The sequence below is a fragment of the Patella vulgata genome, chromosome 4, assembly GCF_932274485.2.
Source record: "Patella vulgata chromosome 4, xgPatVulg1.2, whole genome shotgun sequence".
Classification (NCBI taxonomy): domain Eukaryota; kingdom Metazoa; phylum Mollusca; class Gastropoda; family Patellidae; genus Patella; species Patella vulgata.
Window position 1 is genome coordinate 81,527,361 of NC_065882.2, and position 25,937 is coordinate 81,553,297.

General features: G+C 37.4%; 1 protein-coding gene across 3 annotated transcripts in view; it reads left to right on the plus strand.

The window, feature by feature from the left end:
• The window catches only part of LOC126817080 (PDZ domain-containing protein 2), a 66,116-nt gene extending 49,286 nt beyond the window's left edge, over window positions 1–16,830 (plus strand). For 2 of the 3 annotated variants that reach the window (XM_050543867.2, XM_050543870.2), the window contains 4 exons: window positions 7,270–11,135; window positions 12,920–13,124; window positions 14,606–14,818; window positions 15,689–16,830. In XM_050543867.2, coding sequence (XP_050399824.1) covers window positions 7,270–11,135; window positions 12,920–13,124; window positions 14,606–14,818; window positions 15,689–15,870 — 4,466 coding nt within the window. In that variant the 3' untranslated portion in view covers window positions 15,871–16,830. Of the gene's footprint in view, window positions 1–6,729; window positions 6,818–7,269; window positions 11,136–12,919; window positions 13,125–14,605; window positions 14,819–15,688 lie in introns of those variants that run through there. The other variant, XM_050543871.2, reaches the window with a different exon arrangement.
• The last annotated feature ends 9,107 nt before the right edge of the window (window positions 16,831–25,937 follow it).

The window sequence follows — 25,937 nt, forward strand, 5'->3', positions numbered from 1 at the left end:
CAAGCAATAAGCCTTTAATTGATATAAATAAGGGAGGTTGGATGGTCGAATGGTTAGCACGTGTGTGCTGTATCATAAAGCCTGTCATTGAGTCAACTGGCGTGGTTTCGAAGCCCCGGTTTTACGTAACAAGGAGTAGGGTCGTCTGTCCAACCTCGTGGGTTTTCTCCGGGTCCTCCGGTTTCCTCTCACTGCTAGAGACACCTATGCGCAAGCGAATTATTGAAATAAAATTGAATCTATCTAGTTTGTGTCAAGTGGATGTTAAACCCTTCCCAAAGCCATATGTTAGTCCCGAAATGACCTAGTTTGTGTCGAGTGGACGTTCAATCCTTCCTCCCTCTCTCTCTCTCTTTCTCTCTCTCGCTCTCTCTCTCTCTCTGATATAAATAAACCCTTAATCGTGTTCCTACCGGATATAAATAGCAACATGAGCAATACAAATGGAACCATGAACATGTTGAACAAGTCCCTGTGGGCTCTGCGGATTTGATGATGGTACACCTATCAAAGCAATACCTGAACTTTCAGATATCATTGTGTGTGTGGAAACACCTGCCAGCCTGCTGCTAGCCTGAATTCTATTTCTGGCCCAGTAACTCTTGAAAATTCCAGACTTGCAGGCGGGTTCCACAGAAAGGTTACAGGTCAAATATCGGTAGTTCTTACTAACACATTAATAATAGTTCTGACCCTGGGATCATATCAGACAGACCAATGTAAGATTGTAGTAATTAAAAATCTTCGAATCTAATGACCGAAATAGAGAGAGATAATGTTTGTTTTCTCCGGGTCCTCCTGTTTCCTCCCACTGCTAAAGTCCCCTACGCACAAGCGAATTATTGAAATAAAATTGAACCATATTCTAGTCCCGAAATGACCTAGTTTGTGTCGAGTGGATGGTAAACCCCATTTATCTCTCTCTCTCTCCAAATATATTAAAGACTTACTCTTTTTTTTTCTCTCTCTCTCTCTCAAACATTGGTTTGGGATGAGAGAACTTTTTCAGTCTTGACCCATATTCAATCTAAAATCTTCTGGCTGAGAGGCTGGCTCGCTAGTCTAGAGGTAGCGTGTTCGATCCCTACATTGGCCGAGAAAGTGGTGCAGGACGGAGGGTCTGACAAGGACACCTGCCTAGTCGTTTGGATGGGACGAAAAACCGAGGTCCTGTGTATACATTGGCATGTATGTAAAAGATCCCTTGGCAGTTGGAATTCAATATAAGAGTAGGCCATAGTGCAGCTGCCCGGGCAAAATTCCCCTCATAGCACACTGTATGGCATATGCCTGTCTTCATTAGTCCAGTCGGAGCAGAACAGTAGGTCGTTAAACCCCATTTCATTTCATTTCATTTCTGATACTTTTAAATTCTACAATTTTATTTCTGAACATATGAATAAGTAACTGTTCAGATTCTTGAAAAATGATTCATTCAAATATATTTTAGGATAGTCTGCTTAAGTACATTTTACCGAGCAGAAAAATATTTATATTTTAAATCAGGATAACAAATTGTGGCATTTAGATTTAGATCATTGGGCCTAGAGCCAGAATAAAGTTGGTTCACATTACTGATAAGACAAATTAATATTTTTTGGCTTTGAGGGAACCATCTTGTTTGTATGAAGCGTTTATGATGTACCCATATATCCTGGCATGCACTGGTTCACATTTAAATGTTAAAAGGAGTTGGGTTTTCAAATTAACAAAATGAATGTAGGTATTGACGGTACATAATCTTCTGGCATGGATTCAAGCAGATTAAGAAAAGGCTGATCAAATTGAGTGTGGGTGGGGGGGGGCGAATGGTCAACGTATGCACGCTGTATCGTAAGATCTGGCATTGGGTCAACTGCTGTGGTTTCGATTTGGGTCGCCTGTCCAACCTCATGGTTTTTTCCGGGTCCTCCCACTGCTAAAGACCCCTACGAGCAAGCCAATTATTGAAATAAAATTGAATCATAAGTTAGTCTCGAAATAACGTAGTTTGTGTTGAATGGATGTTTAACCCCATTTCTCTCTCTCTGAACAGAATTTAACCATTTTTAGATATTCCATGTTCACAGTATTGTAGTGTGCAATAGATGCTCTAAAAGCAATAATCACACAAAAACTTAGCCTTATGTAAGGCACCGATAACTAAGATGGAGAGTTCGGATGTGAATGTGAGAACCGAGTGTTAAAACCTAATGACCTGATGAAATTGATGTTTGAAGGATATATAGATACAGGAAGATACCACACATAAAACATGCACTTTAAATAACATATGGTACCCTTATACTAATCTCCCTAGTAACCATATCAATACCATAGTAACCATTATTATACTACCATCAGTCCAACTTGATACTTTAAAACTAGGTTCTACCACTGGTCAGGTATGTTCATCTTCTCACTGTAACCTGGGTATCATTTAATCTTGTGTATTTAGCACTAATTTCTTTCACATTCGTTTAATATCAAATCTTTGATTAAAAATTTGTAAAATTCATTTAAAATCACCCAAAATCATCTAATTTGTACTTGTCTCCAGTTTAAAGCTGACCATTCAATTTTGATAATGAGTGTCCAATTTACAAGCATTTAATTTCTGGTGACAAGAAGTAGGGTCGGGTCGCCTGTCCAACCTTGTGGGTTTTCTCCAGATACTCCGGTTTCCTTCCTCCCTCTCTCTCTCTCTCTCTCTCTCTCTCTCTTTGAATTATTTCTAAAGTATTCAGGAAAATTATTTAGTAAGAAACTGTGCCAGCAAATATTTATACATTATTTAATAGCCTGCCTACACATTCATGGCTTGGAAATTAGTTAAATCACTTATTCTGAAATAAACTTATAATTACAGCTGAGAAGAAATACAAACCTTTTAAATAATATATAGCATTAAATTATTTCTGAACTTTTTCTTGAATGAAATGAATAAACTTAAGTGCTGTCCTAAATAGTGAAATAACTGTTTTATATAAATTACAGATTCATAATAAAACTCAGATGTTATGCTTCTAGAATATTTAACATCCCGTTTAGTAGTCGGACATGTGTTTTTACCTCATTTAGAGAATATAATAATTGCGCGTTAATTAAATTTCAAGTGGGACTACAAGATGGGGTTTACAGTCATGAAGAAGTAAATTTAGTTAAACGTTTTTTTTTCTGAATTAAGAATTTCTAATTGAATCAATTTTTAAAACCTTGGATGATGAATTCTATAATGTGTAGAAGTTCCGCAAGAAACAGATGTTAATATGTTTACTCTGTAGGTAGTTAGATTTATGGAGCCATGAATCTGCATGTTAGAACTTAATGTTACATTCTTTTAAAATCTTTCTTTCCAATATTTGTTAAACGATTGAATTCCTGGCAGTGTGTAGAGATGGTTAAGACTTCATGAATTCTTCTTGCTATGATGAGCCAATGAGTCATATGAAACTCACACAGATTCTTTTAAAAATAAACACCTAAATTATTTTAGTATTTAAATAAATTGTAGAAGTTGAGGAATTGTATAATAATAATAATACTTTGGTTATTTTAAGACCAACATTGTATTTTTTCGAAAATTTCATTGAATAATGGAAATGTGCATGAATAAAAAATATGGTTGAGTTTTTCTTCTCTGGACAGTTAGAATTCGATATAAGAGTAGGCCGTAGTGCCGCTGTCCGGGCAAAATTCTCCTCATAGCACACAGCATGGCGCATGACTGTCTTCATTAGCCCAGTTGGTGCAGAAAAGTAGGACGTTAAACCTTTTTTCTTTCTTCTCTGGTCCCAAGAGAGAATAATATTACCGAGATAGCGGTGTTATTTGTCACCTACTCATTGTCGAATTTGGATCACAGTGGCTAAGTGTGTAAAAAGTTGACTCGCTAGCCTGGAGTTCGGGTGTTCGATCCCTGCATTGGCCGAGAAAGTACATCCAGATTTTCCGGCATGGTTCCCCCCCTTGTCAGTGATGCAGGATGGAGGGTCCAACGAGGACAGCTGTCTCGTCGTTCGGATGGTGCAAAAAACCGAGGTCCTGTGTACAGATTGGCGTGCACGTAAAAGATCCCTTGACAGTTCGAATTCGATATAAGAGTAGGCTGTAGTGCCGCTGTCCGGGCAAAATTTCCTTCATAGCACACTGTATGGCATATGCCCGTCTTCATTAACCCAGTTCGGAGGAGAACAGTAGGACATTAAACTCTATTTCATTTCATTGTCGAATTTTCCAGTTGTCAAGGGTTATTTCGAACAGAACGTCACTTTTGTCCTATCCAAATAACTAGGTAACACTTTTACTAAAAGTCCTGTTGGCACAATTCCTGACAAATGAGAGAGAGACAGCCACTCGACACAAACTAGGTCATCTTCAGACTAACATATGGTTCAATTTCATTTTAATAATTCGCTTACACGCAGGAGGAAACCAGGGTACCCGTGGAAAAGCCACAAGGTTGGACAGGCGATGCTACTCCTTGTCACATACAAGTGGGGGAATCGAAACCACTCCAGGCGATCCTACTCTTTGTCATGTACAAGCAGGGAATCGAAACCACACCACGGGGTTGGACAGGTGACCTTACTCCTTGTCACCTACAACGGGGGAATCGAAACCACACCACTTGACTCGATGACAGGCCTTATGATCTAAAGAGCATGCGGTAAACCATTCGACCAATCAGCCACCCCTCCTGACATATGAGAACATGGCTGAAAAAATCTCAGTATTGTTTACATACAGAATTTGAACCCAGGAAGGTGTAACTGTATTTTTCCACTCAATGACATTATTTTTCTGCTTCCCCTATAAAACACTCAGTGTATGCTTCTAGTTTTTAAATCATTTTTGTACGTGAGTATCCCACATGGTGTTTTTGTTGTATTGATTAAAATTTGTGTTTTTGAAGTGCATGATTTCTGCCATTTTATACTGTGTTAAAATATTTCAAGGTGACAGTTAAAATGTAAATAAGTCGTCAAACAGTAGAACTTTAATTGATGTTGTGTCAACAATGGCCGTAGAAATACATTCTCAAGTTAAACGGGACATTTGAAATATCGTTTGTGTCAATTAGATTTCTTTAGGTAAAGGAATGCTTTCTGTGTTCATAGACTTTTGTTATAATTTTTATGGTCAACTTTATGGAGTGGAATGAAATTTGGGTTTCATGTTCCATTGACATTTTATGAGGGGGGTTGAATGGCCGAATGGTTAGCATGTGCGTGCTGTATCATAAGGTCTGTCATTGAGTCAACTGGCGTGGTTTTGATTCACCAGTTGTACGTGACAAGGAATAGTGTCGTCTGTGCAACCTTGTGGGTTTTCTACAGGTCCTCCGGTTACCTCCCACTGCTAAAGACACCTACGTGCAAGCAATTACTGAAATAAAATTAACCATGTGTTAGTCCCGAAATGACCTAGTTTGTGTCGAGTGGACGTTAAACCCCATTTCTCTCTCTCCCTCTCCGACTTAAACCAACAGGGGCTAAGAAGGGGCATAAATCATGCATTGTGCAATGAAGGACGGAAGCTGCTGTGACTCCCATGTTCGATCGCGGTGTTGGCCGAGAAAATTCATCAGGATTTTTCAGCATGGTTCCGACTTATCAGTGGTTGGGAACAGAAGGCCTGGTCTGGTAGGAAGAACTGAGGTCCTGTGTACACATTGGCGTGCACGTAAAAGATCCCTTGGCAGTTGGAATTCGAAAGAGTATGCCATAGTGCTGCTGTCGGAGCAAAATTTACCCCATTTCATTTTATTGCTATGAAGGTAATTTTGCCCAGAAAATGGAACGGTCAGTTATTAACATCAGAAACAAAACTACCTGTATAAAACTAATAACTTCTATCAAAATGGTGAGCCACAGTGGCTAAGTGGGTAAGATGCTGGCTCGCTAGCCTGGAGGTCGTGTGTTCGATCCCTGCATAGGCCGCGGAAGTTCATTGTGATTTTCCGGCATGGTTCCTCTTGTCAGTGATGCAGGACGGAGGGCCTGACAAGGACAGCTGAATAGTTTTTGGGATGGGACAAAAAACCAAGGACCCATTAATACATTGGCGTACACATAAAAGATCGCGGGGCAGTTGGAATTCGATATAAGAGTAGGCCAGAGTGCTGCTGCCCGGGCAAAATTTCCCTCATAGCACACTGTATGGCATATGCCCATCTTCATTAGCTCATTAGCCCAGTCAGAGCAGAACAGTAGGACATTCAACTCTATTTCATGTCCTATCAAAATGAACATTTAGTCCTAGAGAACTTGCTCCATCGAAATCAGATCATTGGAATTCAATATGTTATTTTTAACAGAAAACAAACGTTCCGCTACTTTCATCAACATGTCAGAACAGCAAACAACCCATGATGTATCAGAAATATAACAAAAATTAGACAAACGCCATAAAATAACACAGCACCTAATGGACCCCTTTCTTTTGAATACCAGGTCAAGACGAAAGTTAAATGAATAATTTTTGTGGTTGTAAAACGTTTAGTAAATGTTTAATTGTCGTTGTTCCGTCAATATAGACATGGTGTGTCAATATTTATTTTAGATTTCTTTGTCACAAATTACTTTCTTTTTAAATCAACAAAATACATGTAAATAATTCGTGAATGGGGTTCAACTCACTTGGCATTTTATTCTTAGATTTAAGAAAAAAATGAAAGAGAGAGGGAGAGATATGAAAGTGTGGTTTAGCAGGTTTAAAACCAGATATGTGTTCCATTTTGAGATTAACATGTGATATGCCTATATGGATATAGGATTTAATGTTCTACATTAAGGAGAGAGAGATAGAGAGATCTCCCGTCAAAAGCCAAAACCTAGTAACTCACTTTTTTTTATTATCAAAATTGAGTTAGGACTAGATTTGTAGTTCAACCAGAATGGCGGTAATATAAGAACTCTTCCATATCCTAGTGTAGTAAAGAAAAGTAAAACGAAATTTTGAACTATAAAAAACAGCATCCACAATTGCTTGTGGACGCTCCACAGGCTGAAGTTAATATTCGATTGACTTTAGATTTATACACAGCGCTTAAGGTCATGAGACAAAGAATCCTTTTCATTTTCAATGATTTCCGATAATTACTTCATGGGTTATTATTCGTAATCAGATTTTCATGTGTCCTAAATGTTCTCTTTACTGACAGAAGAAAACATATGCTACAACACTTGTTGACTGCCCAGACGACTTAGCGGATGTTGGCGTATGTTTCGCTGCCTGACAACCTATCTTTACTGTTGCTATAGATTTAAAGATCTTTTCTCTTTTCAGGTCCGTTAACAATTGACACTGATACAACACTAGACGATAGTATGGAGCTTTCACCAGGATCTCCTGCAAACACTGGATTTACTAAATATGGTGTTCGTCTTTCCCCTAAACCATTCTCAAGTCTTGGAGCACAAAGTTCTCCAACAACTGCCAAGTCTTTTGCAGAAGGATTAGCTGTGATAAAAGAGGGTAAATTCTCGCCTGTGGCGGCACCAACGTATCGTAAAGTTTCGATAGATAAACAATCTGAAACTCATGTGGAATTTCCCTTCGATAAGAATGCCCCTGATGCCCCGTCAACCCCTGCTACTAACGGAACCACTAATGGTGCTTCCATTTCTAACACACCGGGAGAAAATATTGACTCTGTGAAAAAGGTTAATACTGACATACTTTCATCCAGTGCTAAAAACGGGCATGAGGAAGAAATCGCAATTAAGACTGATTTATCATCTGCAGACAGTACACCCAGTCTTTCACCTCGGTCACCAAGGTTGGATGAAACAGATTCAAAGCCAAGAGTCTCTCCCAAAACTTCTCCTAGGCAAGAAACCACAAAAGTTCATGCTACCCAAATTTTTGTGGGCAAGGAATCCAAAGAATCCAAACTTGGAATCGATATACCTAAATCAAGAGCCGAGAGTAAAATTATTGCTGCAACTTGGGGGAAAGAAATAGATGAAGACACTCTTCCTCAATCTGTGAAAAGTCCACCTCCAGTGGCACCTAAACCTAAATTACGAGCTCCTAAACCTGTCCCTGAAGTTCCCCAAGAGTCTGCAGTTTCAACACGACAGAAAGAGAAATCACCTGGTGCTGAAACACTCAAACTAACAGACAAGTTGAAAAAGTTTGAAACTGAAATTCAAAGACAGACCGATTTAGCCAAACCTGCTGCTCCACCAATTACATCACGTAGAACCTCTTCCAGTTCTGAACACTCCACAGCTTCCATAAGATCAACTTCTCCCGATCGGGATGTCTTCTTTCAAGATGAACGCAAAGCCCCTGAAGTTAAATCACGATCTTATGCACAGGATAAACATTCTCCACACATGGTTTTCACGACAACCGTATCAAATAAGGGAGATTTAGCCACAGATCAGAACCGTGCCTATTCTATGAAGATTGCCAACACAGACAACACAACTGAGATAACAAGGACGGAAATTAGGAAACAATCTGTAGAAGAAAATCTGTCCGCCCCCAGGAGAAGAACATCTTCATCCACCCAATCACCATTATCCCCCAGTAGCCCATTTTTCCAAGACCTTTCAGAAAAACCTGCCAAAATCAATCCTGTTAAGTTGAACAGGGCTCTAGCTCCCAAAGGCAGTCCTCAAAATCAGAATGTTGAAATCAAATCAACAGTAAAATTAACAGCTCCCTCATATCTCCCATCCGAATCTAAGGGCAAGAAACCAAGTCAGCAATCATGGTTCGCAGGTAAGGAGTCCTCCAGTAGCATGTCCAATGTTGAATGTACGTCTTCACCGTCTAATGTTGTAAGCACAAAACCACACCTTGTTTACCAATCACCTGGTAAACCTTCGCAATCTCTCACTTCACCAAAACAAAGCACTAAATCACCAGAACTTGTCTCCGGCACTAAGTCAGATTTGGACAATTTGCTCTCAAAAGAATCACCTTCTTCGTCTGAAATGAAGGTTGAATATGTCAGCCCTAAATCTAAATCTACCGATGAAGAAAAAAGGAAGTCACTAACTGACCAGTTTGACAGCCTCTTGAATCTGGATTCTGGTAACCAAGATGGTATAGTTGCTGCTACTGTTGTGCATATTGAACCAAAAACCAAAATTGTTTCCGAACCAGAATATTCCCAGCAGGTCACTGAGAAAGAATCACTGATCGATAACAACACACCAGTGATCCTTGATGATATCCAAGTTGAAAAAGTAGTGATGGTTGAGTCATCACCACCAGAAAATCAAGAAGATGCATCAAAGGTTCAAGATGAAACTAACCAAGAAGCAGCAGCAACAGAGATGCAACAGCTTCACTCTGAAAAAGCTGGTGATAAAGAACCTGGTCATGGAGATGTTTTGGAGAATAAAGATGTGGAAAGTTCACTCGTTGATTATCAATCTGCTGAGGAGGGAGATGAAGTGAATGAGGATCAGAACCTTCTGTCAGAAAGTGTGGTGGAACCTTTTGCAGCTGCTCTGGTAGAAAAAGTAATCGATAGTGCTAAAGACTCTTTTTTGACTTCATTGGCAAATGGAGAAATCCAGTCAGAGGAGAATGGTATTTCAGAAGAAGTTGGAAATAAGGAAACTATAGAATGTAATCATGAAATGGAAATTGTTGACAGGGAAGTCGAAGAATCTTTTTCTCCTGTTTCTGCCGAAGTGAATCAAAGCAAACCAGATATTATTAATGATGTTGTTGATGGTGGTCAATGCCCATCTGAATTGTCAAACAATCTTCAAAATGATCATATTATTGTTCAGAACAACATATCAGTCCCTGAAACTGCCGACAGCGAGAAATCTCCCTCTCCTCCCCCATTACCTGATGCCCCTCCTCCACCACTTCCCTCCTCCCCTCCCCCGCCAATGATGTCAATTCCTCCTCCTGTATCAATGATGGGAAGCATTGAAGACCCCCCAGATTTAGTTGAATTTATGTCAAATGATTTAATCCCAACATTGAAGATGGACGATTTACCAAAACCAGATCTGGTTACTGATAATTCTTTCATGCAAGAAGAAGAAGAAATTGAAATAGAGACTGTAACGAATGTGTCGTCTGTTCCTAATATGATTGGAGTAATCTCCCCTGATAAATTACCCGACAATCAAAGTGCAATAACCGTAAACAATGAAATTGAAAGTAGTTCTGTGATCCGTGTCGATAAAAATGAATACCAGAAAAATGTGAACGGTTTTGATAATAACGAAACTATAAACAGTAATGTTGATACCTTAGTTGCCACGGAAACTATGAGTAGCAATACTGATACTCTTGTTACCACAGAAACCGAAGGTAGCAGCGTTGATCCTTTGGATTTTGTGGAAAATAATTATATGTCAAATTCTGCATGTGCACCTGAGCATGAAGATCTAAGTGTTGTATCAGCCTACGACACCATGGGGGCCGCCGATCAACGCGTCACAAAAAATTCTGCCATTAATGTTGATATCACAAATGACTCTGTTAGCACCAATGTAAATAATGTTCAGATCGATGGCAAAAACGATTTATTAGACTCAAATGAAAATTTATTTTCTGCTAAGCCTGTAGTTGTCTCCCCTGTTTCGGAAAGGCAGAGCAACATGTCAGATATATCAAATATAACAAATAACTCTACTACTTCATCCAATCAGGTTTCAAGTTTCCAGCAATCATTGCCCAGTACTGACCAAAACAACGAAGAATCAGCCAAAATATTTTCATCGACTCCAGCACGAGGTCAAGGAACACAGCAGTTAGTGACAAAGAATATCGATATCGATAGCTCGATTAAATCTGACACTTCAAATGTAAGCACGCTACTAGATACCAGTGAATACGTAAATATATCAATAACGAGCAACGGACCCAATATAACCAACGAGGCTTTCAAAGTATCATCAAGTAAAAGAGACTGGTCGTTCTTATCAAACGATAAAGATTCTAGTGTTCTAGAAGGTAAAGCCAACACTTCCTTCGAGTTTCTCGATTTTTCGAACATTTCTCTGATTGAACCAGAGGAACTGAAAAGACTGGTTGATCTAGCCAATCAAACGATGGATAAAACAGGGGGCTCAATCCACGATCAAATTATTGTAGCTCTATTACATCGAAACCAACCAACAGATAAAGTTGGATTAGAATTGAAGAAAGGATCACATGGCAAGATTCTCGTAAGTTCTATTTTTATTTTAATTTATATTTTTCTTATTCACTGGGGAGGTTGGATGTGAGTTATATCATAAGGTCTGTCACTGAGTCAACTGGTGTGGTTTCGATTCCCCCAGTTGTACATGACAAGGAGTAGGGTAACCTGTCCAATTTCGTGGGCTTTCTCTGAGTTCTCCACTTTCCTCCCACTGCTAAAGGCACCTACGCACAATCGAATTATTGAAATAAAATTGAACCATATGTTAGTGCCGAAATGACCTAGTTTGTGTCGAGTGGATGTTACTCTCTCTCTCTCCCTCTCCCTCTCCCTCTCTCTCCCTTCTAGTTCTACTGTGTTGAAGTAATTTGTGGCTAGAAAGAGATTCAGATCAATATTTGATATGGAGATGACTCATGACAGAAAAGATAACAACATATTACTGGTGATTCAAACCATTTAAAACACATCAGAGATTTTAGACATTCAACAATTATTGTTCCATTCATCTCATTTGATTACATGACAAAATTATCGAGAGAACAATTTAATTGTTAGTCCTTAAAATTACCTGTAATTACAGGATTAAGGGGGGTCACGGTGGATAAGTGGGTAAGACGCTGGCTCACTAGCCTGGCCTGGAGGTCATGTGTTTGATCACTGCATAGGTCAAGAAAGTTCATTGGGATTTTCCGACCTGTTTTTCCCTTGTCAGTGGTGCAGGATGGAGATACTGACAGGGACAGCTGTCTAGTTGTTCGGATGGGATGAAAAATTGAGGACCCGTGTATACATTGGCGTGCATGTAAAAGATCCCTTGACAGTTGGAATTCGATATAAGAGCAAATCATAGTGCCGCTGCCTAGGCAAAGTTTCCCTCATAGCACACTGTATGGCGTATGCCCGTCTTCATTTGCCCAGTATAGGAGCAGAACAGTAGGATGTTAAACCCCCATTTCATTTCATTTATCTTGTTAAAATAGTTAAGATTATTGTATTGTAGGTATTTAGTTCTTAATTATAAAGATTATTGTATTATTAAAGGTATCAGGATTAAACATACTGGGGGGTTGGATGGCCGATTGGTTAGCACGTGCGCGCTGTATCATAAGGTCTTTCATTGAGACAACTGGTGTGGTTTCTATTCCCATGTTGTATGTGACAAGGAGTAGGTTGTCTATCCAACCTCATGGGTTTTCTTCCCACTGCTAAAGATCCCAAGGCGCAAGCGAATTATTGAAGTAAAATTGAACCATATGTTAGTCCCAAAATGACTTAGTTTGTATCGAGTGGATGTTAAACCCCATTTCTCTCACTCTCTAGAATTAAATCGCTAATATCTCAGTTCAGAGTCAGTGGAGCATTCTGACTGAAATTTTTGGCATATTCTCTTTACGTTATCAACTTTTCTACTCTTATAGTAAGAAATATCAGCTCTTTATCCAATCTCCCATAATGCCCCATTAGGTATATAAGATTATTGTATGATAGGTATCGGGATTAGGTATATTATTATAAACAGGTATGAGGATTAAGTATGTATTGTTTAATGGTTGAGAGCGAAACATTAAGTAATATATTGTAACAACAGTTTTTACAATATATTACGCAATGTCTTAAGCTCGAGACCATTAAACAACTTAAAATACAGACACTTGCACATGCTTTGCAATGAAACACGTCACTCGAGTTCAATATTTTACCAAGTTACGCTTGGCACATTGCCTGTACGATTATTTTAAATAATGGTACTCCAACATCAAAGGATGACGTCACATCTGTATTTTAAATAAGATTATTATATTACAGGTATCAGGATTAAGTGAAGATGGTTTAGCAAGCGTTGATGGTAAAGTACATGTATTAGATTGTTTATTATCTGTGAATGGTAAATCTGTAGATGATAGAACTATACAAGATATACAACAAGCTTTAGAAACACCATGTCTAACAGTTGTACTAGTACTGTCCAGGGGAGATAACTCCAAACACTTGTCTTTAAACATTTCTAAAGGTAAGTAATTATGTTTATTGTTTGTAGGGGGTGTGAATGGCCGAATGGTTAGCATGTGCATGTTGTATCATAAGGTCTATCATTGAGTCAACTGGTGTGGTTTTGATTCACCAGCTGTACATGACGAGGAGTAGGGTCGCCTGTCTAACCTCGTGGGTTTTCTCCGGGTCCTCCGGTTTCCTCCCACTGCTAAAGACTCCTATGTGTAAGCAAATTAATGAAATAAAATTGAACCATGTGTTAGTCCAGAAATGAGCTAGTTTGTGTCGGGTGGACGTTAAATCCCATATCTCATCTCTCTCTCTCTCTCTCTCTCTCTCTCTCTCTCTCTCTCTCTCTCTCTCTTATTGCTTGTAAGTAATGAAGGACAAGGAGGGGTTCCATTGAGTGGGGGGATCACGTGGCTAAGTGGGTAAGACGCTGGCTCACTAGCCTGGAGGTCGGGTGTTCGATCCCTGCATTGGCCGAGAAAGTTCATCCAGATTTTCCGACGTCGTTCTCCCTTGTTAGTGATGCAGGACGGAGGGGCTGACAAGGAAAGCTGTCTTGTCGTTCGCATGGGACGAAAAACTGAGGTCCCGTGTACACATTGGCGTGCACGTAAAAGATCCCTTGGCAGTTGGAATTCGATATAAGAGTAGGCCGTAGTGCCGCTGTCTGGGCAAAATTTCCCTCATAGCACACTGTATGGCGTATGCCCGTCTTCATTAGCCCAGTTCGGAGCAGAACAGTAGGACGTTAAACCCCATTTCATTTCCATTGAGTGATTGGTGTCTTGTGCTTTGAGCTCTAGCTGACCGGTCACCTCTGGCTTGCTTTCGTGGTTTGGATCCCAGGTGTGAGTATTATATGGTTTGGAGATTTGTTTGACGAGGGATCTGTGGTGGTTCAATGAGTAAAGCGCTGGTTAGCTAACCAGGGGGTCCTTGATATGATCCCACCAGTGGCGGAGAAAGATCTCCAGATTTTTCCAGCATGGTTTCCCCTTTGTCAGTGGTGCAGGACAGCAGTCGTTACAATGGGAGATTGGTTTGCACGTAAATAACATTTGGCAGTTAGAATTTGAAAAAGAGTGCCATCTGTGCCAAATTTATCTCATATATATCACACTTCTTGAGACATGTTCGTCTTCATTGGTCCCGTCAACTGGCGGGGTTTCAATTCCCCGGTTGTACGTGACAAGGAGAAGGGTCGCCTGTCCAACCTCGTGGGTTTTCTCCGGGCTCTCCGGTTTCCTCCCAGACACCTACGCGCAAGCAAATTATTGAAATAAAATTGAACCATGTCTTAGTCCCGAAATGACCTAGTTTGTGTCAAGTGGATGTGAAACCCCATTTCTCTCTCTCTCTCATTGGTCCCATTGGTTCAGAACAGTACGACGTTTAACCCTGTTTCATTTCATTTCAAAATGTCAGGTGCTAGTTGATTATTTCTAGGCCAGCCTGTCAGATCAATAATACAGTAAATCTTGTTTCTTGTAGATTCTGAACCTGTTAAAACATCCACTATTCCGATGACCCCAACTACGCCCACCACACCATCTTATAGTGCAGCAAATTACGCTGATTACGCAACAGGTGAACCAGTAGAGGTTGTCATGACGAAAGGTGTAACAGGAGTAGGGTTCTGTCTTGAAGGTGGAATCGGATCACCAAGAGGAGATATGCCAATAATAATCAAAAGGATCTTTAAAGGTAAATTTATAATTATCAAGAGGATTTTCAAAGGTAAATTTATAATTATCAAGAGGATTTTCAAAGGTAAATTTATAATTATCAAGAGGGTATTTAAAGGTAAATTTATTATTATCAATCAAGAGGATCCATAAAGGTAGATTTATTATTAACAAGAGGATCCATAAAGGTAAATTTATAATTATCAAGAGGATCTTTAAAGGTAGAATTATTAATATCAGGAGGATCTTTAAGGGTAGATTTATTATTATCAAGAGGATCTTTAAAGGTAGATTTATTAATATCAGGAGGATCTTTAAAGGTAGATTTATTAATATCAGGAGGATCTTTAAGGGTAGATTTATTATTATCAAGAGGATCTTTAAAGGTCAAATTATTATTATTTAGAGGATCTTTAAAGGTAGATTTATTATTTAGAGGATCTTTAAAGGAAGATTTATTATTTAGAGGATCTTTAAAGGAAGATTTATTATTTAGAGGATCTTTAAAGGAAGATTTATTATTTAGAGGATCTTTAAAGGTCCATTTATTATCAAGAGGATCTTTAAAGGTAAATTTATAATTATCAAGAGGATCTTTAAAGGTAAATTTATAATTATCAAGAGGATCTTTAAAGGTAAATTTATGATTATCAAGAGGGTATTTAAAGGTAAATTTATTATTATCAAGAGGATCCATAAAGGTAGATTTATTATTATCAAGAGGATCTTTAAAGGTAAATTTATAATTATCAAGAGGATCTTTAAAGGTAAATTTATAATTATCAAGAGGATCTTTAAGGGTAAATTTATAATTATCTCTCTCATACTCTGCCACTTTCTCCCCAACTCTCTCAATTCAATATTAATTTATGATATTTTATATTTAAAGGTGGACCAGCAGAGAAATGTGGACAGCTTCAAGTACGAGATCAGATTCTACAAGTTAACGACATGGATTTTAGAGCGATGCGACATTACGAGGCATGGAATCATCTCAAGTTTCTACCTGACGGCGAAGTTAAACTGACCATACGCAGAAACACGAACTTAACGTCAACACCAACCGAATAAATTTCGCTTTATAACATAATCTGCATAATGTGTTCAAAAATATATTCCTAGTATATTTTGTTAATGTTGACTCTTTTACGAATTAGATCAAATAGGTTATGTTAAAGCTGCCAAGTTGTCATTTGCATTCTTGTTCAGACAATCTTCAACATTTCATGGCTTAATCTACGTTCAAAATTGATTAAGAAAACAAAAACAACAGTCTTTTATTTTTATAAACGATATTTATTCAGAAACTTAAGGGATTAGGGAACAGGCAAATCCTATATAAACCCCTCTCCCAGTTACAAATAAATTACACAATATTACAATAATTCTCCCAGCTTGGATTCAGTCAGATTTTCCAACTTCGTGTGTTTTCTCCGGGTCCTCCGGTTTCCTCCCACTGCTAAAGACCTCTATGCGCAAGTGAATTATTGAAATAAAATTAAAGCATATGTTAGTCCCAAAATGACTTAGTTTCTCTCTCTCTCTTAATCAGATTTAAAATGAGACATGGCTGAACAGAATTGAGATATCTTGGACTACTATTCCTAATAGAGTTTCAACTTTCACAGTATTGTAGTTGACAAGAGAATAAACATCCCACAAATAACGATCAACAGCATAAATTATATCCATGATGGATTCTGCTTGTTGGCTGATTAGGAGGGATAAAGAATTGGTTCTTGTTCTGAGAAGGATATCGACCTATTAATATATTTATCCATGATTTAATGAAGAGAATTGATCGTTGGTATCTATGGATTTAACGAAGAGAATTGATCAATTATATAGGAGTGGTGAAAAATGGAAGATTATACGGTCCTCTTACTTGATTTTTGTTGATTTAACAAACAGAATTGATCATTTTGTATTAAAGATTAAGCCTAGTTGTGTTTGTGAATTATTAGTGAAGTATGAAGAAAGTAAATTTTCTTGTTGACTTAGTAATTAATATTTTTTTCTACTGAAATAGGAAATAAAGTATTTAATATTTCTTACTACTGAAATAGGAAATAAAGTTTCCTGTTGGCTTATTAATTAATATTTCATATCGCTGAAATAGGAAGTAAATTGTTTTGTTGGCTTATGTTAATTAATATTATGTTTTATGTTTAAGATTGTTTTCTTGAATTCTGTTAGAATTTAGACATACTACTGCTGTTGTTTCTGTATGTAAGAAAATGATATTTGACTTCCTGTTTTTCTGATGATACGATAGAAACTATCCTGCATGTGATTATGGAGTGCTAATTAACCCTTTCACTACCCCAGTTCCCTGAACTGAATTAGAGAAATATTTAGCTCATTTTTTCAAAATCGCATGAGTCTCCTGCTCCCTAGACCGCCACAAACTGCTAGAGTCATCGAAATACCTAATTAACCCTTTGACTACCCCAGTTCCCTGAACCAAATTAGAGAAATATTTAGCTCATTTTTTCAAAATCGCATGAGTCTCTCCTGCTCCCTAGACCACCTCAAACCCCTAGAGTCATCGAAATACCCACACAGTGGTATATGATCCTTAAACATTAGACCACCTCCAACTGCTAGAGTCATCGAAATACCGACCTTAAACATTTCACAACGATTCACATGAGGTGCAAGAGGCAGCAGTATTTTTGCGACAGTTCAGGCATTTCGATGAAGTGGTCTACTATAAAGGGCTAACAATAACAAGTTGAAAAGATAAATAAATGTTATTTTATTTTGAAACTGATTATCAGTAAACATCTATTGTTATAAGCTAATTCGAACAAATAAATGCCTATTTAATTAACAGCATAATTTTGTGTAAAATATTTGCAATAATTTATTAACCATATTTGTTATGTGTTGTATTTTATGATTTCTGATTATAATAGTGTAAATAGTTTGTTTAGTATTTAATGATTTATTGATATGTTTTTGTATATCTCTTATAATATGTATGTAATAACTGTCCATCCAGTGCTGCTTATAGATATAAACGAGAAACACAGACTCTCGGCTGTTTCGCGATCATTTAAAGATGTATTATGTAAGAGCGAAAGATGCATTAAGTATGAGCTAATTGAGCTAAAGATGCATTACATAAGAGCTAATCGAGCTAAAGATACATAAGAGCTAAATATGCATTATGTAAGAGCTAATTGAGCTAAAGATACATTACGGAAGAGCTAATTGAGCTTAAGATGCATAACATAAGAGCTAATCGAGCTAAAGATGCATTATGGAAGAGCTAATCAAGGTAAAGATGCATTATGGAAGAGCTAATTGAGTTAAAGATGCATTATGGAAGAGCTAATTGAGATAAAGATGCATTACGTAAGAGCAAATCGAGCTAAAGATGCATTATAGAAGAGCTAATTGAGCTAAAGATACACCATGAGTGAATATGACCTCTGTTCTTGAAGAACTGCCTTAAGTGTCATATTCTGCCTGATTTGAAGCCACGATTTAATTGTTTGTTAATCTTATTGTACGGCAATCCAGTAAATATACCAAGTGATTAGGCTAAAACCACAAATATAAGGAAGCTTTCAATCCAACTGGATTACTCGGCTTAATAGATTTTTGAGATTGGAGAATCCTGCTGTTTTCTCTTCACTGCTGAGTTATTTTAAACAAATTGTCTCTTTAATTACTCTTTATATTGACCTGTTTTTATACCCAATTATTTATTTATTGTGATTGTCTCTTTAATATTGCGTATTATAAGAGGATAGTCTAGAGTCAGACTCATCAACCTCCTTTACTTGCCTTGTCCGATTATTTAAAGCGGAAATTGCAAATTTTCAAGTTATATTTTTAAAATGTATTAAAATAAAGCCTTATAATAGATGGTATTCATAAACAGTCCTACCTTGTTAAAGAATAATTCTATTAATCCTATAATTCGCTATTGCCAGCTGAGAAATTGGCAAAAATATCATTTTTAACTTCAAATTCTAACGTTGGAAAATGGCTGCCCCATACTGTCAATAGCAAAACAGGGGAGGTAATTGTATTGTTATTTCCTGTGTCATAGATTTTTAAGGGTGGGAAATAATGCCCATGATCGTATAATAGTGATTTGATATCCTATTGAGCAAAAGACATAGAAATAATTATGTTTTGACTTTCTAAGAAAATTTGAAATTCTCGCATTAAGCCTTGTCATGTGATGTAATAATCAATGCTATCGGTAGTTTCTGATTTTGGGCCGATAACAGAAGCAAATTTTTTTTATTGCCGCAAGCTAGAAAGTGAATGTAGATCGCTGCTTTTGATTGTTCTTTTGTAGGGTTTTATGTCTGCTTCCACCTTGGGTAATATCGCAGACAAGATTGCTACTTTTGCAATGTGAAGCTTTATATACGATATCAGCTAAAAGGTCTAGAACTGAAATGTGCTCATTGATTAAGGCTTAAGTCTCTAGACATTTTATATAAATATAATTTTACCACCTTAATACATTGTCTCTAAAAAATAATATTATACATTGTCAAAAATATATTCCCTAAATATATATACCGGTATTTAATATTATATTTCATTATACCTTCATTCATTGTATAGTTATAATTAATAATATATTCATTTATTGAAATGTAATATTAACTATAATCAATAACTTATTCATTTATTGAAATGAGATATTAACTATAATTAATAACATTCATTTATTGACATGAAATATTAACTATAATTAATAACATATTCATTTATTGAAATGAAATATTAACTTTACTTATAATTGATAACATATCCACTCATTGATAAAAAATAACCCACATCTAACATATATGGTACTGACATCAAATAGACATATATTTGTAATTGTAATATTTAATATTGTCATATAAATTCATCAACCAAATACAAAGTATATTCTCTCATTTATAGTTAGTTTCATAATAGTACCTACCATTAGAGGTATAATGTAGCAAAGGGGAATAACTCTTGACACCTAATCACAGTAGATTGATAATGACTATAGTGTGGTATAATATTAGAATTGTTTATGTTTATTATTTATATTGTCGCAGATATTAAGCTAACAAATATCTATGCAATTAACTTATAAAATAAAAATTTGTCTAACTGTGACCTCTGGTGGTCAATTGATGAAATTTATTATGCGTTGTGGTAATTAGCCAGTCATATTTTGCTGATGTTCTAGTACCTTGCAATCTGATTAAAACACAAATCCTATTTCGTTTCATTTTTTATAGTTCAAAATTTCGATTTAAAATTGTCTATACTACTCTGAATGAGGTGAGGGATTAGCCAATGAAACAGTCTGTTACCACAAGTTTTTGGCTTGAGGTGCACAGAACTGTGGGTAACACACTAGAAACATCTACGCTGATTGCTTAATCAAATGTCATATGACCTCTGATGCGACCTTCCACTACAACTGGTCAGATCTTCATGTAGTGTAGGCCATCAAAAGTATAAAAAGCGAAACGAAATATAGATCTGTATTTTAATCAGATTCAGTATCCTTGTTAAAGGGACAATAACACTCTTGCTGGCTTGACAGCTCCAAAAAATAAAAAATAGCCTTGTTTCAAATTTGTATCATCAATTAATTGGAATATTGTAAAATTGTACAATTTGTTGACCAGAATAAAGATTGGGACATATTATTCAGTTACAACAAGAGTGGTATTGAGCCTTTAAAACTGGAATAAAATATAAAAAAAGAAGGTAAAATTGTAATCACATACTAAGCCTGGTATTTACTAGTCATGTTTTGATGATGTAGTAAGCCTTGTTAAGAACTGAAATAAAATTTTTAAAAATTCAGAGAAAGCAAAATAAAACGGCTTTTCGAAAACTGATGGTGCATGTTGAATTATATATATATATACTTAATAGATGTTTTATTTGTAACTTTAACTGACAAATTCTAATCGAAATAGTTGATTGTTGGAGATGTTTCAAGAAAAGGGCCAATAGAAATTGATTTTTTTTATATATGACTTTTTGATGTATAATTGTATAAAATGATTTTTCCTTTAAAACAAGAAAAATATATATTTTATAGTCATTTCCATATTATGTTGTTTTTTGGGGGGTTGGGGTAGGGGTCGTCATTGGTCTGACACGTCATTCCATTGATGGCTAAGTGAAGAGGTTGATAGAAGGCAATCTTTGTGTAATATTGGTTTAGAGCAATTCGATTGAGTTCCCATCACGATCCTCCTGCAAAATCAGTGATCACCCAATCTGATTGAAATGTAGATCCTATTTTGTTTCTTTTTTTATAGTTCAAAATTTCGTTTTACTTGTCTTCACTACACTAGGATCTGGAAGAGTTATATAACCCAAGTTCTGGATGATGTAAGGGATTAACTAACGAAACGGTCTATTACGGCGTGTTCTTAGCGTGCAGTAAACGGAACTGTGGGTAAACCACTAGAAACATCAATGCTGATTGATTAATCAATGTCTGACGCCATAGGGTCAAAAGCAGCTCATATGACCCGTGACGCGACCTTCCGCAACAACCGGTTAGATCTTCATGAAGTGTAGGCCATTGAAAGTATAAAAAAACCGAAAAGAAATATAGATTTGTATTTTAAACAGATTGGTGGTCACCACGCCCTTGCATTCCTTCGGTAATGAACAGACAATATTTTAAGTTTTGTCACGGCGTGGCCAGTGACGGATCTAGAAGCTTGGAAATGTAAGTGGGGCTTGAATCAAAATCTGGGGTCCCATCCACGTACGGCACTTAACCTTCCCCACCCAACTGTGATTCCTGATCTTAATTCCAATATTACTTAATTAGTTGGTGCCAACATTTGATGTACAGGTAAAAAAAAAACAAAAAATGAAATGAAATGGGGATTAAACATTTTATTGTTCTGCACCCACAGGGCCAATTAAGATGAGCATATGACACAGTCATAACGTGCAGTACGCTATCGGGATATTTTGCCGTGATACCACCATGTGGCCTACTCTTTAAATTTGAACTGCCAAGGGTTCTTTTACATGGGCTAACCTGGATTTAAAGGAACTCAATATTATCCATAATATTCGAAATTAAAAACATGAATTAGAATTCAATATTGGCCCATTTCAATCCATATTGATGTTGTTATGTTGCTGTGAAAATGTGGAATCCTAATATCAAGTACTTAAAAAACAATGAACATTTTTATACACCCACATTTTCATAGGGACGTATATTGTCGTCGCCCCTGTCAGTCCACAATGTGTTTGTGGACATTTTACAGGTAACAATTTTTATCCGATTTTGACGACACTTGAAATATAGGCCTATCTCCCAATGATCTTGATTCCTTTCGAAATTGGAATGTATTGAACCATAACGTCATGGGTTATGGCCCCTGATAGTACAGAAAATCACTTTTGGCTTGTGGACACTCTAGATGTCACATTTATTGTCATGCATGTTTATAACCCAGCGATCTTGGTTCCTATCGAAATTCGCGCATATCGGATCGTAACTTCCTGAATTATCGTCCCTGATTGTACAAAAAAATTGCGGTTTTAGCTTGTGGTCCCTCTGGAAGTTTCAATTTTTATCCGACTGAAAAAGAAAAACGTTCAAATACATCAACGTTACACTGTAATGTCGGTTGAGTTCTGCATACACATATAAATAATGTTTTTTGGGGACCCGGACGGGATCTTGTTCCCCATACAAAATCATGAGTCCCCACGCCCCTGGGGGAGGGGTACATATAATATGCAAATTTCTGTTTATGTGGTGGTGGGTATTTATCTGTTTATGTGGTGGTGGGTATTTATCTGTTTATGCGGTGGTGGGTATTTATCTGTTTGTGTGGTGGGTAATCCGACCCCCGGCACATTTACCACCCATTTAAGTAATATACCAACTTGAATACGTCACTGTTTTAAATATATGCGATGTCAATTGTTATAAAAGCCACATTCAACTAAATAACCAGCTCTGTTTGAATTAAAGGTGAAATATTGACGTGAGTCAAACAACGGTTTAGATACTAGACATACATAACACTTGTAATGTAATTACAATATAGCTATACTTAAAGTAGCTAAGTCTCTAACTCAATATCATCCTTCGAATCCCCGGTTGTACGTGGCAAGGAGTAGGGTCGCCTGTCCAACCTCAAGGGTTTTCTCCGGGTCCTCCGGTTTCCTCCCACTGCTAAAGACCCCTACGCGCAAGCGAATTATTGAAATAAAATTAAAACCATACGTTAGTCCCGAAATGACCTAGTTTGTGTCGAGTGGACGTTAAACCCCATTTCTCTCTCTCTCTCAATATCATCCAAAGTCTTCGACATTGAAAACACGAATTATTTGTCAATTTAAATCAACATTGATGTTGTGATCTTACACGTGATCTCCAGCTAGGTTAGAGAGCCAAGGTCTTACTCATTGAGCCACCGTGGCTCCTTATTCTGGATGTAAATGAAATGAAATGGGGTTTAACGTCCTACTGTTCTGCTCCTATACTGGGCTAATTAAAACGGGCATACGCCATACAGTGTGCTATGAGGGAAATTTTGCCCGGGCAGCGCCACTATCGCCACTATCGAATTCCAACTGCCAAGGGATCTTTTACGTGCATTCCAATGTATACACGAGACCTCGGTTTTTCGTCTCATCCAAAGGACTAGACAGCTGTCCTTGTCAGGCCCTCCGTCCTGCATGAACTTTCTCGGCCAATGCAGGGATCGAACACCCGACCTCCATGCTAGCTATTCTGGATGTACTTATATTCATACTTTAAATATATATAAACACGTATATATGAGCCAGTTACATTTTATTTCAATTCTCTAGGTCAACATGGATTTAATTACCATGGTTCTCTAATTAAAACATCAGACATATCACAAATTACAAGTAACCATTGAGAGAGAGAGAGAGAGAGGGGGGGGGGTAACTTCCACTTGACACAAACCTTGTTATTTCGATTTCGGGACTAACATATGGTTCAATTTTATTTCAATAATTCGCTTGCGGGCAGGGGTCTTTAGCAGTGGGAGGAAACCGGAAGTTCTGGAGAAAACCACAAGGTTGGACAGGCGACTCTATTCATTGTACTCCATCTTTAGAAACCTCAAATAAGTCTCTAACCCCATAAATAGAAACGTTTAACGTCCTACTTTTCTGCACCGACTGGGTTAATAAAGACAATGATCCTTTTACGTGCACGCCAAAGTGTGCAAGTGATCTAGGTTTTTCGGACCATCGGAACGACTAGACAGCTGTTCTTGCCAGGAACTTCGTACTGCACCCACTGACAAGTGGAACCTTTCCCGAGAAATATTCTGATTGTGCCTTCTGGGGTCTTATAACATACATTAATAGCCAATGAAACTGCTTTGGAGCTTCATACAGATGCAATTTTAGGTTCACACGTACGCCAGTCGGAAAGATGCTTTAATTTGTAGAGTGGGGTTGGGTGGGGGGTGTCTGTTAGCGTACCGAACTGTCAACACAGATTTCCGGGGAGCAGCGGTGTATCAGTGACTCGCTAACCTGGTTCCCGCTTGTGGGTAATGCAGAACGCAGCGCCTGGCAAGGGGCAACGTATAATCGTTCGATCGTTCAGATGGGAAGAAATCCCGAGGACCATGTACACAATGGAGTGCACGAAAAAAAAACCCTTCACAGTTGGAATTCCCAATAAAAGTAGGTCGCAATGCCGCTGTCCGGGCAAAATTTCCCGAGGAGCACACTACAGCGCGTATACCCGTCTTCATTAGCCCAGTCGGAACAGAATTAACAGTAGGACGTTAAATCCCATTTGATTTAATTTTCATTTTTTTTTATCATTAAACATACATTATGACGTCACATTAATAATGACGTCATTGTATTAATCATATTAAACATACATTATGCAAGAGGTAAATCTGTCTATTGCAGGTCTTTCTTTAGGCCTGGAATGTTATATAAACTATTAATTAGACATTAATTAACTTATCCAGACCATAATCAACTCTCGATGCCATCTTTATTATGTGTTGGATTTTCACTGGAATTGAATTCGATCTGCTACGCTCATTGATGATTAAATCCAAAAGTGGATAATCGAGACTATGTTTTTATCGTACCGACTTTAGTAATGATGATCGAGACTAGGCCTAAATTTCAAGGGCTAATATCTCGGTTGAGAGTGGAGCAATTTGACTAAAATTTTCAGCATGTTCCCTTTACATTATCTAGTTTTTCACTATTATAGTGAGAACTGCCAGCTCTTTATCTAATCTCCCATAATCAAAAACACACTTTTATGGAATAACAATTACATCCAATGGAATGCAAGGAGAATGAGCATGTTATAGCTACCCATGCTCACTCTCCTTGTATTCCATTGGATAGTTCGCACTGATGTTTGTATATATGTATTCATATCTTTCTCATTTTTATCTATTTGTGTAGGCTATATGCTTGATAACGACTTGTGAAATCTTGTTGAAACGTCGCAGTGAAATAAACCATATTAATTGTTATTCCATAAATAGTGTGTTATTTGATTATGTTCCAATTTCTAAAGGCCATTCAAAGAATAATCTCCCATAATGTATCTTTAATTATGTCACGCTTTGTTCAATAAAGGTTCGCGGACTAGAGTACATTTAACCGTATATTGAATGTCATCGTCACCGGCGGTGTTAGTAAAGTGCATGTTTTACACATTGGTTTCAACAGGAAATCAAATAAATTAACCCTAATTTCTTTCTTCCACTAAAACAAGTTGAGATTTACATCCACGTGTTAACGGCAATGATGTAACACGTGGGAGTGGTACGTCAAGGCGATCGGTTTGTTCTGGTTTAGCGCCTTCAGCTTTTAAATGGCACAAATAATTTTCCATTTTATCTCGCAGCTTGTGCAACATGCTTTTCATCACTAATATTATGTCATAATGTTCTGCCCGAAAAGCAACATGCTTTTTATATATTTTTTCATCCCTAATATAACGTCATCATTGAGGCTATAATTTTCAAGCTGTCCGAAATGTGTGTTTTATACTTGGCTTTCTGGTGGATGAAAGTCTTCTCCCTTGTATTTTGGTTTCGATTCCCCGGTTGTACGTGACAAGGAGTAGGGTCGCCTGTCCAACCTCGTGGATTTTCTCCGGG